Source organism: Nilaparvata lugens, chromosome 11 (genome assembly GCF_014356525.2).
Source record: "Nilaparvata lugens isolate BPH chromosome 11, ASM1435652v1, whole genome shotgun sequence".
In the NCBI taxonomy this organism is placed as follows: Eukaryota; Metazoa; Arthropoda; class Insecta; order Hemiptera; family Delphacidae; genus Nilaparvata; species Nilaparvata lugens.
The window spans coordinates 41303139-41316893 of NC_052514.1; the positions used below are offsets into that span (position 1 = coordinate 41303139).

The 13755-nt window shown below is 33.2% G+C and overlaps 1 protein-coding gene across 1 annotated transcript in view; it reads right to left on the reverse strand.

Annotated features, from left to right (window-relative positions):
* Positions 1-240: 240 nt before the first annotated feature.
* Positions 241-13755, reverse strand: part of LOC111049322 — a 38512-nt gene continuing 24997 nt past the window's right edge. Inside the window, exons 10-12 of the mRNA XM_039438448.1 lie at positions 9304-9550; positions 6133-6787; positions 241-4315 (exon numbers count right to left, since the gene is read on the reverse strand). Coding sequence (XP_039294382.1) covers positions 4182-4315; positions 6133-6787; positions 9304-9550 — 1036 coding nt within the window. The 3' untranslated portion in view covers positions 241-4181. The remainder of the gene's footprint in view (positions 4316-6132; positions 6788-9303; positions 9551-13755) is intronic.

The following is a 13755-nucleotide window of genomic DNA, read 5'->3' on the forward strand; positions in this document are numbered from 1 at the left end:
CCTGACATCTGTGTAATGATAATAATACATGCAATGAATAAATCCACTTGTCAGCTGATTGATTATGAATAACTATATAGCAATGGTTCACAAGACATCCCAAGGCGTGGATTGCTTTTCGTGGATTAGCGTGGGTCTACTTTGCGGCGGGCCTCAGGTACTCCTTATTTTGGTTCCAAAGGTAAAACAATACAGAGTTTTTCAAATTGCATGTTTAATCACTATAATGTAATAAAATAAGAAAATATAGAATATATAAACTTACTAGAATAATATTATAAAAACTTGATATAAAAGTAATGAAATTTTACAAAACAATAAAAATGGCAAAAATATAGTTGACAAGCTACTATAATATTTAATAGTAGCAGTCACAATAGTATATAGACATAAACTTAACATATTAAATCTTATAACTATGTCTAAGTATATTTCTTTGATACAACAAAAATATAAATCAATACTCTGAAATTAGTGAAACATAAAATGTGGCAATTATTTCAAGTACTCATCAAATTAACAAGAACAACAGGAAATACTTGAAATTTAATAATAAATTAAGAGATAAGATATGGAACCTTATTAAACCTACTGACTAAGCTAAGATTGCAAACAATTGAAAAAATATTGCAGCTGTATATGATAAAATATTTACTTTTTGGTGAGAGCTACTCTTATTTATCTGGAAATTAAAAATCCAATTACTGTATCCTTTTTCCAAGACTTTTATTCACATGTTTCAACAAATTAATGCAATTTTCAATTGAGTGAATCACTTGTGAATGGCGTTAATAAGTTGAAAACTGTTATGAATAAAAGTTTAGAAAAATAGTGTATTTGGATTTACAATATTTCCAGATGATATAAAATATATATTATTGCAGTTATATTATTCTATAATTGATCACACTTTTTGAATTTAATAAAAACAATACTACAATTTATCAAAAGGTGATGCTACAAAGTATACCTACAAAAATGTTTCGAAAATTTTGAAATTCAATAGTTACATAAGATATAGAACCTTATATTGAAAATAATGAACTAGCGAGGATTGCAAATAGTTGAAAAATTATTGCATCTATATAAATGAAATAATATACATTATCTATAATATAACAATATAATAATATATATAGCAGTTGTATTTTTCTAAAAACACAAGTAAATTAAAAACGATACGACAATATTTTTATCAGAAAAATATACCGTACTACAAAAATCTTGTATACCTACAAGAAAGTATACTCACAAGAACGTTTTGAAAATGTTTGATTCTAATTGTTCTTATTTTATTTTTTTTCAAACTTCCACAAATTTTTTAATATCGTTCTGTTGAATAATAATATTATTGTTGTTCATAACTTTATTTGAAAGTATTTTCAACTTTTATAAATAAATTGTTTAATGATATTCTGCCAAGTTTATCATCATTCAATAGAAAATATTGTCTAAAACTTACGGTACTAAATTGAGCAATATCATTGAGTGAATCAGAAATAAGAAAATACATTGAAATATCAAACTTATTTATCAGATTTTTTTTTTCCTTTTTATAATTTAATCTATCAATATACAATAATAAATGACACATTAATATCATACTGGAGAATTCACTAGTTATCTCTCTCTTCTCATACCTGCCCTACTCTTTTCACAATACTTCCATACTCTTTCTTTCTACTACTATTCGTATATGCATATTTGTAATTCATAATGAATATTAATTCTCTTTCTTATACTTTCCAACAATAATCATATCACATAACTCTATACCAAACATTCTTACATACTTTCTTCTTATACTTTTCAACAATAATCTTATCACATTGACTTTACGCTCTCTTTCATTCTCTTTCTTTCTAATACATTTCATACTCTATCTTTCTTATCATGCCTTCCCAACAATAATCTTATCACAAATGAACTTTATGATAAAATTTTATTCCCCCTATCAACTCTAATATCATTTTGTATTTTCTCCCACGATAATATCAATAATTTTTATTATTAAAAAAATGTATATATTTGGATTCTTATAACATAACATTATGTAATATTTTTAGATATAATTAAAGATGACAAAAAAATCGATAACCAATATTTACACATGGATTCTTATAAAATAACATGATATAATATTTGAAGATATAATAAAAGATGACAAAAATAATCGATAACAAATATTTGCACATGGATTCTTATAAAAATAACATGATATAATATTTGAAGATATAATAAAAGATGACAAAAATAATCGATAACAAATATTTACACAATTGAAACTCATTACACAAAAAGTAGTATATTATGATCCCACTAAAAAATTGTCAAGTTTCAACAGAAAAAACTAGGAGTAACATTGAATGGTTAGCGTAATATTTTGAAATTTTTAGAGTATTTTTTCTGATGTATCATTACATTATTCAATGATTTCATATATTTCGTTGAATCACTTCATAATCAACTGATAAGCCACGTACGGTATGCAAGCAATACAGGTACTGGTACAGTAATTGAAAAATTAATTTTTTTAGCTTGAAAACTCTTTGATCAAAAAACTATTCCTCAAATAATATTGGATCAAAACTGAACTATTGATAGATTAGTTGATTTGAAACATTATTTTGTTAGAATTGTTTCTAATGAATTAAAAATACATTAATGATTTCATATATTTCATTGAAACGCTTAATAATCAAAAGCAGATAGGTCAGTTATGCAAATATACTGGCAATTGAGAAACATTAACAGTTTTAAACTTGAGAACTTTTTGAGCAAATCACTATTCCACAAATAACATTGTATCAAAAAACTATTGACAGTGGATTTGAAATTATTTTCTATTTATAGTTCTATATTGATATTGCTTCACAAATTTATGGCTATTGATAATGTCTTATCTAACTCAGTCCCAGTCTTTTACTTAGTCTCAAAAGATTACTCAGTCTTACTAACATATTACAACCGTAACAGTAATAATGTAGTCTTTTTTACTCAGTCTCAAAAGATTACTCAGTATTTTACTAACAAAATTACAACAGTACCTCATTTGTACTTCAGTGAAATAATTGCAATATCTATACTTTGGTATTTTACTAACGGAATGATCATAATAAATAGTAACTGCACTTGGTGATAATATTAATTGTGATATTTCTTTCACTAACGAAGTTACCATAGCTTTGTTGTGATAATAATACTTGTGTAATAGTTTTCCTTTTGTATATTTTTAATAACGAGATTACCATAATCGAGTAATTGCATTGTGATAATGCAATATTTGTGTGACTTATCTGCGTAAGAGATCAAGAAATATCAAATCTTGAAACATGCATCTACGTAAATCTTCAACTAAAATTAGGAAACTTACAATTTAAAATAAAAAAGGTTCGAACTTATTGTTTCGAGACGATCATTAATCAAGAGATCAAAACATTATATACAAAAATCATGAACTAAAATTACTAAACTTGAAATTGAAAAAAGTCAGAACTTATTGGTTCGAGACGATCATTAATCAAGATATCAAAACATTTTCTACAAAAATTAAGAAACGAAATTAAAAATTGAAAGGTCAGAAATTATTATCGGTATGAGACGATCATTAATCAAGAGATCAAAACATATACAAAAATCATGAACTAAAATAACAAAACTTGAAAATAAAAATTGAAAACGTCCGAACTTATTGGTTCGAGAAGATCATTAATCAATAGATAAAAAAATTATATACAAAAATCATGAACTAAAATTACAAAACTTGAAATTAACAATTGAAAAGGTCCAAACTTATTATCGGTTTGAGACGATCATTAGGCCTAATCAAGAGATCAAAACATTATCTGCAAAACTCATGAACAAAAATGATAAAACTTAAAATTTAAAAGGTCCAAACTTATTATCGATTCGAGACGATCATTTACTCAAGGGATCAAAATTTGACATTTACAATCAACGAAAATTGCAAAACTTTGAAAATAAAAAATGTCCGATCTTGTCTGCGATAACGAGACGATCATTAGCTCAAGAGATCAGAACATTATTTACAGAAATCATTAACTAAAATTAAAATTAAAAATTGAAAAGGTCCGAACACACATCGGTTCGAGACGATCGAATCGAAAGATCAAAACTTGGAACTTATAATCTATAAAAATCTTCAACTAAAGTTACAAAACTTACTCGTACAATTGAAAATGTCCGAAATCATCAAATTCATAACTTTTCCAGTCGCTTAGGCCTACTTTCCAGATTTCCTTAAACAAGTCACATTCATCATTGTCCGAGAACAGTTTGTAGTCTGAGTAGGTTTCTGAAAATGAACAATAAATAGCGAATTAAATTTCAAAGTCATCATTGAAATTAGACAAGAATCTTCAAAAACATTATCATAATCCTCCATCACTAATAAGACTACCTATGTATTCTTTTACTACCTGTGTTTTATTAGGCCTACTAAAAAAAATCAAAGTAGACCTACCTATATTCAATACTGTACCTATTTTTTTCAAATTTTCAACTAGACCTAGTTAACAGAGGCCTAATTAATGAAAATAATTATTAATTAATGAATATAAGATTTTGAGAGGAATCATTATTACAAAATACAAAAATAGACAGAAAAGTAGCTTACATAATATGGAAGGAAAAACATTAATTCAGTAGATCTTTAATGGCATGGAAGAAAAGAGAACACGAGTATCGTAGATCTCTCTTCCAAATCAAATTTATGGAACGTTGACCAGTTCCCACCTTATTGGATCTATAACGACAAAAGTTGGAACAATGAATTGCCATAAGCCTGAGGCCTGGTTGCACAAAAGCCTGTTAAATATTAATTATAATTTAAAATTATACAAGATTTTTTTGAAAACTGAAGTTGAAGAAAAAAAAGAATATGATGAGGAGGTGTAGAAGGAGATAAAGGAGGAGGTGAAGAAGAAGAAGAAGAGAAGGAGGTGATGAAGGAGAAGAAGAAGAGGAGGAGAAGGAGGTGAAGGAGGAGAAGAAGGAGAAGGAGAAGAAGAAGAAGAGGAGGAGGTGAAGAAGGAGAAAAAGAAGAAGAGGAGAAGGTGGTGAAGAAGGAGATGAAGAAGGAGGTGAAGAAGAAAAAGAAGAGGAGAAGGAGGTGAAGAAGAAGGAGAGAAGGAGGTGATGGAGAAGAAGAAGGAGAGGAGGAGGTGAAGGAGGAGAAGAAGAAGAAGAAGAAGAAGAAGAAGAGAAGGAGGTGAAGAAGAAGAAGAAGAAGAGAAGAAGGAGATGAAGAAGGAGGTGAAGAAGAAGAGGAGGAGGTGAAGAAGGAGATGAAGAAGGAGGTGAAGAAAGAGGTGAAGAAGGAGAAGGAGGAGAAAAAGAAGAGGAGAAGGAGGTGAAGAAAAGAAGAGAAGGAGGTGATGAAGAAGAAGATGAGAACGTGGAGAAAAAGAGAAGGAGGTGAAGAAGAAGAAGAAGATGAGAACGTGGAGAAAAAGAGGAGAAGGAGGTGAAGAAGGAGATGAAGAAAAAGGCGAAGAAGGAGGAGCATGAGGAAAAAAAGAAGAAGGAGGTGAAGAAGGAAATGAAGAAGGAGATGAAGAAGGAGGTGATGAAGGAGTGGAAGGAGGAGAAGAAGAAGAAGAGGAGAAGGAGGTAAAAAAGGAGGAGAAGGAGGTGAAGGAGGAGAAGAAGAAGAAGAAGAAGAAGAGAAGAAGGAGATGAAGAAGAAAGAGAAGGAGGTGATGAAGAAGAAGAAGAGAAGGAGGTGATGAAGGAGGAGGAGGTGATGAAGAAGGAGGAGAAGAAGGAGAAGAAGAAGAAGAAGAGAAGGAGGTGAAGAAGGAGGAGAAGAAGGAGAAGGAGGTAAAGAAGGAGGAGAAGAAGAAGAGGAGAAGGAGGTGAAGAAGGAGATGAAGAAGAAAGAGAAGGAGGTGATGAAGGAGGAGAAGAAGGAGAAGGTGGAGGATGAGGAGGAGGTGGTGGTGATGATGATTGAGAAGAGAAAGAAAAGAGGAAAAGAACAATAACAATAATACGTTGAACAAGAAGAAGACCAAGAACAAAAAGAACATGTAGAACAAGAACAAAAAGAACATGAAGAACAATAAGAATAAGGATGAACAATACTAATTTATAAAAATGTCCTTAGCTTACCTCCAGCACTCCATGACTGTCCACGAGTTCTCTGCTGAGCGGACGCAGTAGCGCCATTGCCGGCTGCATGCATTCCCATTCCCGTTCCCGTTCCCATTCCCATTCCCGTTCCCGTTCCCGCACGGAGGTCAACGGCTCCCGCACTGTAGCTGCGACCGACATAGCCGAACGTTGTTGCCGTGCGCTCGTCCGCTGGCGGAGAGCGGAACGAATCGACGCCGAACGACGAGGAAGTTGAATTTTGCTGACTGCGCATGCCGGAAGACGAAGTAGAGTTTAGATGACTGTGCATGCTTGAGAATCCCGATGAAGAAGTTGAGTCTAGCTGACTGCGCATGCTTGAGAATCCTGATGAAGAAGTTGAGTCTAGCTGATTGCGCATGCTTGAGAATCCCGATGAAGAAGTTGAGTCTAGCTGACTGCGCATGCTTGAGAATCCCGATGAAGAAGTTGAGTCTAGCTGACTGCGCATGCTTGAGAATCCCGATGAAGAAGTTGAGTCTAGCTGACTGCGCATGCTTGAGAATCCCGATGAAGAAGTTGAGTCTAGCTGACTGCGCATGCTTGAGAATCCCGATGAAGAAGTTGAGTTTAGCTGACTCTGACTGCGCACGCCTGAGCCAACGGCCCGCCACAGTGTGTCACTGTTCGACTCCTGTAACATGACACATTTTTTTGCATCATTATTTAGGTCTATATTCGACTGTTATTATCAGCTATCTAGTTCAGTATAAGTACACGAAAGCCTGAAATCGATATGTGTAGAATAATTCTATTGTTGAATGAAAAAGACTAAGAAATTGTCAAAAAACCACAGATTTATTAGTTGTTGAATGAAAAAGACTAAGAAATTGTCAAAAAACCACAGATTTATTAGTTGTTGAATGAAAAAGACTAAGAAATTGCCAAAAAACCACAGATTTATTAGTGTTGTTGAATGAAAAAGACTAAGAAATTGTCAAAAAACCACAGATTTATTAGTTGTTGAATGAAAAAGACTAAGAAATTGTCAAAAAACCACAGATTTATTAGTTGTTGAATGAAAAAGACTAAGAAATTGTAAGAATTATTAGTACCAATAAATCTGCGGTTTTTTGACAATTTCTTAGTCTTTTTCATTCAATATGAATAATTACCACAAAATCAACTTCTCAACTACACAAAAAGTAATTCTATTGTATTTATTCAAGAAAATTGTTCAACATTTTTTGAATTAGATAAATTTTTATAAAAAAATTTGAAACAGTTCAGTCCAGGGAATGAATGCTCAAAAAGGGTATAGAAGGAATAGTTTGGAAGACAATTTTTGACTCCGTAGGTTAGTAAGGAGGTAAAATTATCAAAAATCCTCACCCCTACCCATTTTTCCAAGGGGGTAGGGGTGGTTCAATTTTTGGTTTCTGGCATATCACTCGAAAACTATGCATCTTACGTACATGGCTATTTTATAGCAATGTATAAACTACAGTAAGGGTAAAGGGTATTGTATAGTAAGGGCACAGTATACATACAGCATGAAAACTTGGCTAGTACCCTGACGGCAAAATCCGCCATCTTATTAGGAAGCACCGCATTGTAATAGTATTGATGGTAGGTTCGGATCACTTTAATGATCCGGATCAATTGATCTTATTCACTGCCACGAGCCAATCAGAAGGCCAGGATTGGAACTTCCCAAGGTCACGTGACGTGTCTAGTATTTGCGTCATGTAAAAAGCATTGGTTAAATTACAAGTTTCCATTCTGTACCTATTCTGTGGTAAGGGCACTATCATCTAACAATTCAAGGGTGACGTCCAATGAGCGATCATGGGAAAAGTAGTCCAGTGAGCGATCCATTGATTAGAATAACAATCAATAAGGATAGGCAAACGCTATGAATAGGAGGACATAATCATCTCATGTAAGGACACGCTATATATCAGTTTATACAATCAAATTATTTATTCATTTGCAGTAGTAATTAAGTGATCTAGATGGTTGAGATTGTAAATTTCTATGAATATAGGCTATAATGAAGATGACTTTGAACTGTTTGAAGCTATAGTGAGGTCCACGTTATAATAGCAATGGATAAAGATAGAAGAATAACAATGCCGATTCTTTGTATAAATCTATATATATATAAAAGCGAAATGGCACTCACTCACTGACTGACTGACTGACTCACTCGCAAAACTAAAAATCTACCGGACCAAAAACGTTCAAATTTGGTAGGTATGTTCAGTTGGCCCTTTAGAGGCGCACTAAGAAATCTTTTGGCAATATTTTAACTCTAAGGTGGTTTTTAAGGGTTTAAAGTTCGTCTTTTAGCATGTACATTCTTCTTATTCTCTTAATTATGATTGAAAAATGTCCATACCATATGTTAATATAGAACTATAATCTAGAGAGAGTACCTCTTCGAAACAGTTGTTAACTGGTAACTAAATTAATAATTTTGTCAGGTTGGAATAAAGTTGAGTTGACTTTGTTAGGTTGGCACCAAGTTGAAGATTGAAATGCATTTATAAAATTGATTGGGCACTGCTACTTCAATCACAGCTATTCCTGGGAATATTATATTACTAGCCGTCAGGCTCGCTTCGCTCGCCATATCCGTTTATCCAGACGTCTAGTCTGGACCCCCGACTGGATCGTCCTAACATATGACAAAAATGCAAGCGAGCGAAGCGAGCCTGCTGATCTTATTCTTGGACGATCCAGTCGGGGGTCCAGGGGGCGGAGCCCCCTGGCTAGACTGATATGGCGAGCGAAGCGAGCCTGACGGCTAGTTAATTATATTTCTACACTGTCAAAACTGTAATTGGCATCGTTGTGGACCTAGAAAAGGATAGTACCACCGGCTTTGTCGAATGATAGACAAGGATAGCAAATCAAAGTTGATCAAATACTGTCATTTATAGTGTCTGCCTATCCTTATATAGTTATTCTAAATATTGAATGAAAAAGGCTGAGAAGTTTTCATTCAATATGAATAATTACCACAATATCAACTTCTCAACTACACAAAAAGTTATTCTAAACATTGGATCGCTCACTGGACTGCTTCCCCTCAAAATCGCTCATTGGACGTATCCAATTCAAGTACCCTATAGGATTACTTTTTTGAATTGGATGTCTGCACAGACTATAGTTGAAACATATTTTAATTCAAGTTTTCAGACAAACCTCATGAGTTTGTGGGAGTTCATCCACTGGCTGAGACTCGAACTGAGGGTGGTTGATTCGCTCGAATTCGGCAGCCTGTAGGCCTGAAGGTTGCGGTGTCAGGTCAGGGATCTGGATGAACAGTGGTCGAGTCAGTGTGCTGGTAGGTGCTTCAGACAACAATGGGTTTGTTTTCCAGGCGTTCCGGAAGCCACCTGCTTGCTGCGAAACGGTTCTCAGGTAGGTGGCGGTCATACTGTTTCTCAACCTGAAAATAATAATCATTTATTTATAAATATGACAATGGTTTGTGGACTCAAGCCTATTGAAACAAACTTAGTTAATGAGAAAAATCTGAGTCATGTTTCTCAACCTGAAAATAATATTCATCTATTTATAAATATGACAATAGTTTGTGGACTCAAAGCTCATTGGAACAGTTAGTTACCTAATGAGAATAACCATAAACCCAAGTCATGCTATTCTACATAACCTGAAAATGATGAATATTCATTTTCTTGGAAATACAGAGTGTTTCAGAAGTAGTGTCGAACATTTTAGGACACTGTTTCTGGATGATAGGAGACTACAAATGACATATTTGAAGTGTCCAAAACTCAGCGGTTATCCTTATAGCTGGCATTTTGTTTTTTCACTTACAACATTTTATCTCAAGTACGAAATGTTGTATTGATCTGAAATTTGGCATGAATATTTATGCTATAGTGATTCAACTTTGAAAATAAAATACAAAATTTTGGATGTACATATTCAAAATGGCGGCCACTTTTAATTTTTGATTGCAAATTTCACGAAAACCGTTCACTTTACAGAAAATTTACAAGAGATAAAATGTTAGCAAATTTTATCAAGATTTGGAGGATACCTCATTTATTAAGATTGGTCAAAGAGTAACAGAGACATTTATTATTTTTGTATTGCGTGCATGACCACTTTTCACAATTTAAATACCAATATAAAATTTTTAATTCCAATTTCATTTAAGATCAAACTTTGAAACTCGGTATTGCTCCATATGGCCATCCAGCTGATTTTAAAATGTTTTTCAGATGATCTTTTTTGTTAAAGATCATGCATGCTGTACGAAAATAATTAATTTCTCTGTTTATCTCTTTCCTGTATAGGGCTACTTGTAATATAATTATATAATAATTTTATTTTCTTCATATTTAATTTCTCTGTTATTCTCTGACCAATCTTGATAAATGAGGTATCCTTGAATTCTTGAAACTTTTTTATCTCTTGTAAAGTTTCTGTAAAGTGAACGGTTTTCGTGAAATTTGCAATCAAAAATTTAAAATGGCCGCCATTTTGAATATGTCCATCAGAAATTTTTCTTTTTTTTCAAGTTGAGTCTTTATAGCATAAATATTCATGCCAAATTACAGATAAATACATCATTTTGTTCTTGAGATAAAAAGTCCTAAGTGAAAAAACAAAATGGCAGCTATAAGGATAACCGCTGAGTTTTGGACACTTAAAATACGACATTTGTAGTCTCCTATCATCCAACTTTGTTACGACTTGTCTCATTTAATGAGAATGACGGGCGATATGTAAATAATTTAGAGCATAATTCAAACAAATTAACAATTTATTTTACTTTTAAATCCAATAGTAGCCTACCCTAAAATGTTCGACACTACTTTTGAAACACTCTGTATATATTATGATAGTTTCCAGTGGCGGCTGGTGTAAAAATATAGTTTGGAGGTTGCAGATATCAATCCTAACTTTAGAAATAAGAAATCAATAAATTTGGATTATTAAATTATTGAAATTACATGGAGCTTGAATAATCATTTTTTTCTCAACATAGGCTAATTCCAAGTCACTGTAAGATATAACAATAAGAAAATGAAGATTCAAACAATACAATAGAAATTGAAAACCCAAAACCGTTTTACATCTATCAGTCTTTATTATAGCTTGGAAAGAAAATAGTGCAAAAATATATTTCTAACTGTCACATGTAGCCTATACGCGCTAACACAAACCCAATTTTACAGCTTTGTTTTCAAGATTTGGAGGTACCTATTCCAAACTTCCCAAGTTCAATTTCATTCTCAATTGCTATTAAACTAAAACTGAATAAATCATACAATAAAATAGATATAGCTTTCATTTACTACACAAATTACTTACATATTATCCTGATCCTCGAATCAAAACAAACAAAACTTTCCAACGTGGTATGTCGTCTGTCATCTGTCTGTTGTGTGTAGTGTGATACTATCGACTATCGATACAAAGGCAATCTTAATATAATATATTGTTGGTATCGTAAACTGTCAGTTTCTATACTAATTGTAAGTTTCTAACAATTATTGAAACAATTAAATTGTTAGTTTAATTGTTAACTAACAATTAAATTGATAGTTTCTACTTTCTATTCTACTGCTTGTAGGAGCGCTGCAACCATGCGTTCCTCAAAACGCCTTCCGTTGTCATAGCAACCAACTGTTATGTCGCCATAGTGACGCATCATAGAAAGTTGCAAATTATTCTATGCATTCCTTCGTCGGACCGCGCAAATTCAAAATGCTGAACTATCTGTTCTGGCTTTCTGCTGTATGAATTTTGTCAAGATTGAAAAAATAATTTTTAATAATTTGACCATCAAATTGAGGTGGTATCAAGACGTTTTAAATAAGGAAATTCTATTTCTATTGCCTGATTTGTTGGGGGTTGTGCAACCTTTTGCAACCTTAAGAGGAGCCGCTACTGATTGTTTCTAGACAACTTGAGCCTATTAAAACAAACTCAGGCCCGGTTGCACAACAACCGGTTAAATTTTAACCGTGATTAATTTCACGAGAACCAACGGCGTTTTTGAAAAGACGGCTTCTCCGATTGTTTCTCGTGGAATTAATCACGGTTAAAATTTAACCGGCTGTTGTGCAACCGGCAATAAGTGAGAAATAAGGCCAGGCTAGGTTGCACAACAGCCGGTTAAATTTTAATCATTCATTCTTACAGTAGCGCTCGTAGAGTAAACATCTTAGTAGTTTAGTTTCACCGTAGTGATAGTTTTCAAAACAATCATCGTTCATCAATAAGTGGGTCACTGGAACATAACCATACAGCAGCTATTTTCATACGTCATCGTCGTCGGATAGATGAGGTCACCAACCAAACCACCGGATGGACTGATCCCGCAATTCGAGGAGGAGGAAGAAGAGGATAACTTTCCAGGGAACCAAGGACTCAAAGTACGAGAACAACCAGGTAAAATGGAAACTGTTGAACAATTATTGCTGAGTGAATTCAACACAGACATAATGAACATGAAGAGTATCTCTTCGGAATTCAAGGAATGGGCTTCGTCAGAATTTAAAAAAAACAAGGTTTCCAGAGCCGAATATGATAATTTCTTAGAATTAGTTCAAAAATTAGCATTGGTAATCGTGAAAGTAGAAACGAGAGCAGTTACTATTAGCCAAATAAGTGATACTTTAGGGCATCCGAAAATTCATGACTCATTACAGGACATAAGCAAATCTGTTCAGGAAATTAAAAATAAAGACAGGCCTATTACTTACGCAGACATGATACAACTACCGAAAAAAGCTACTTCAAGCGATCCCCAGTCCAATAATCAAGTCAGGAAAATCCTTCCAAAAGAACAGATAGTCTTAATTAAACCCTCAAATTCCACCGGTAATGAGAAACAAGACAGTGAAAAAATAAAAGGAACACTGAAAACCAACATCGCGAGAAAGGATAACATTAAAATAAAAAAGACAGTACCCGTTAGAGGAGGAGGTTTACTCATTGTTCTGGATTCTCTAGAGGACAAAAAGAAATTATTGAAGAATAAAGCTGTGAATAATGATCAAATCAAGATAACTGAGCCCCAAAATAAAAAACCCAGGATAATTGTTTATGATGTTCCATCTGATCTCACTAACAAAGAGGTAACTGAAGAAATATATAACAAAAATTTTGTCAATTCAGGAATAGAAAAACAAAAATTTGAAGAAGGTTGCAAGCCATCATTCAAATTAGGGCCGAAAAACAAGGACTCCGTGCATTGGGTAGTAGAATGTGAACCCGAAATTAGGAAAGCAATAATTAATAAGAAAAAAATATTTATAGATATGACATCATGTAGAGTTAATGATTATCATGCAGTGCAAAGGTGCTATAAATGTCAAGTCTATGGGCACATCACAAAACATTGTAAAAAGGAAGAAGATATCTGTGGTCATTGCTCCATCACAGGGCACAACATCAAAACCTGCCCTTCAATCGATAAACCTCCAGTATGTTTTAACTGCAAAAGAGCTGATAAACCCTCAGACCACAAAGTAAACTATCTAAAGTGTCCCAGCTATGTGAGAGCATTGCAACAATCAATTGATCGAACAAATTATGGAAGTGCTTAAAAAGATTAAAAATAGAATTTCCAGCTCAAAATCATCAAATAAGTTCACAGCATCAAATATAAAA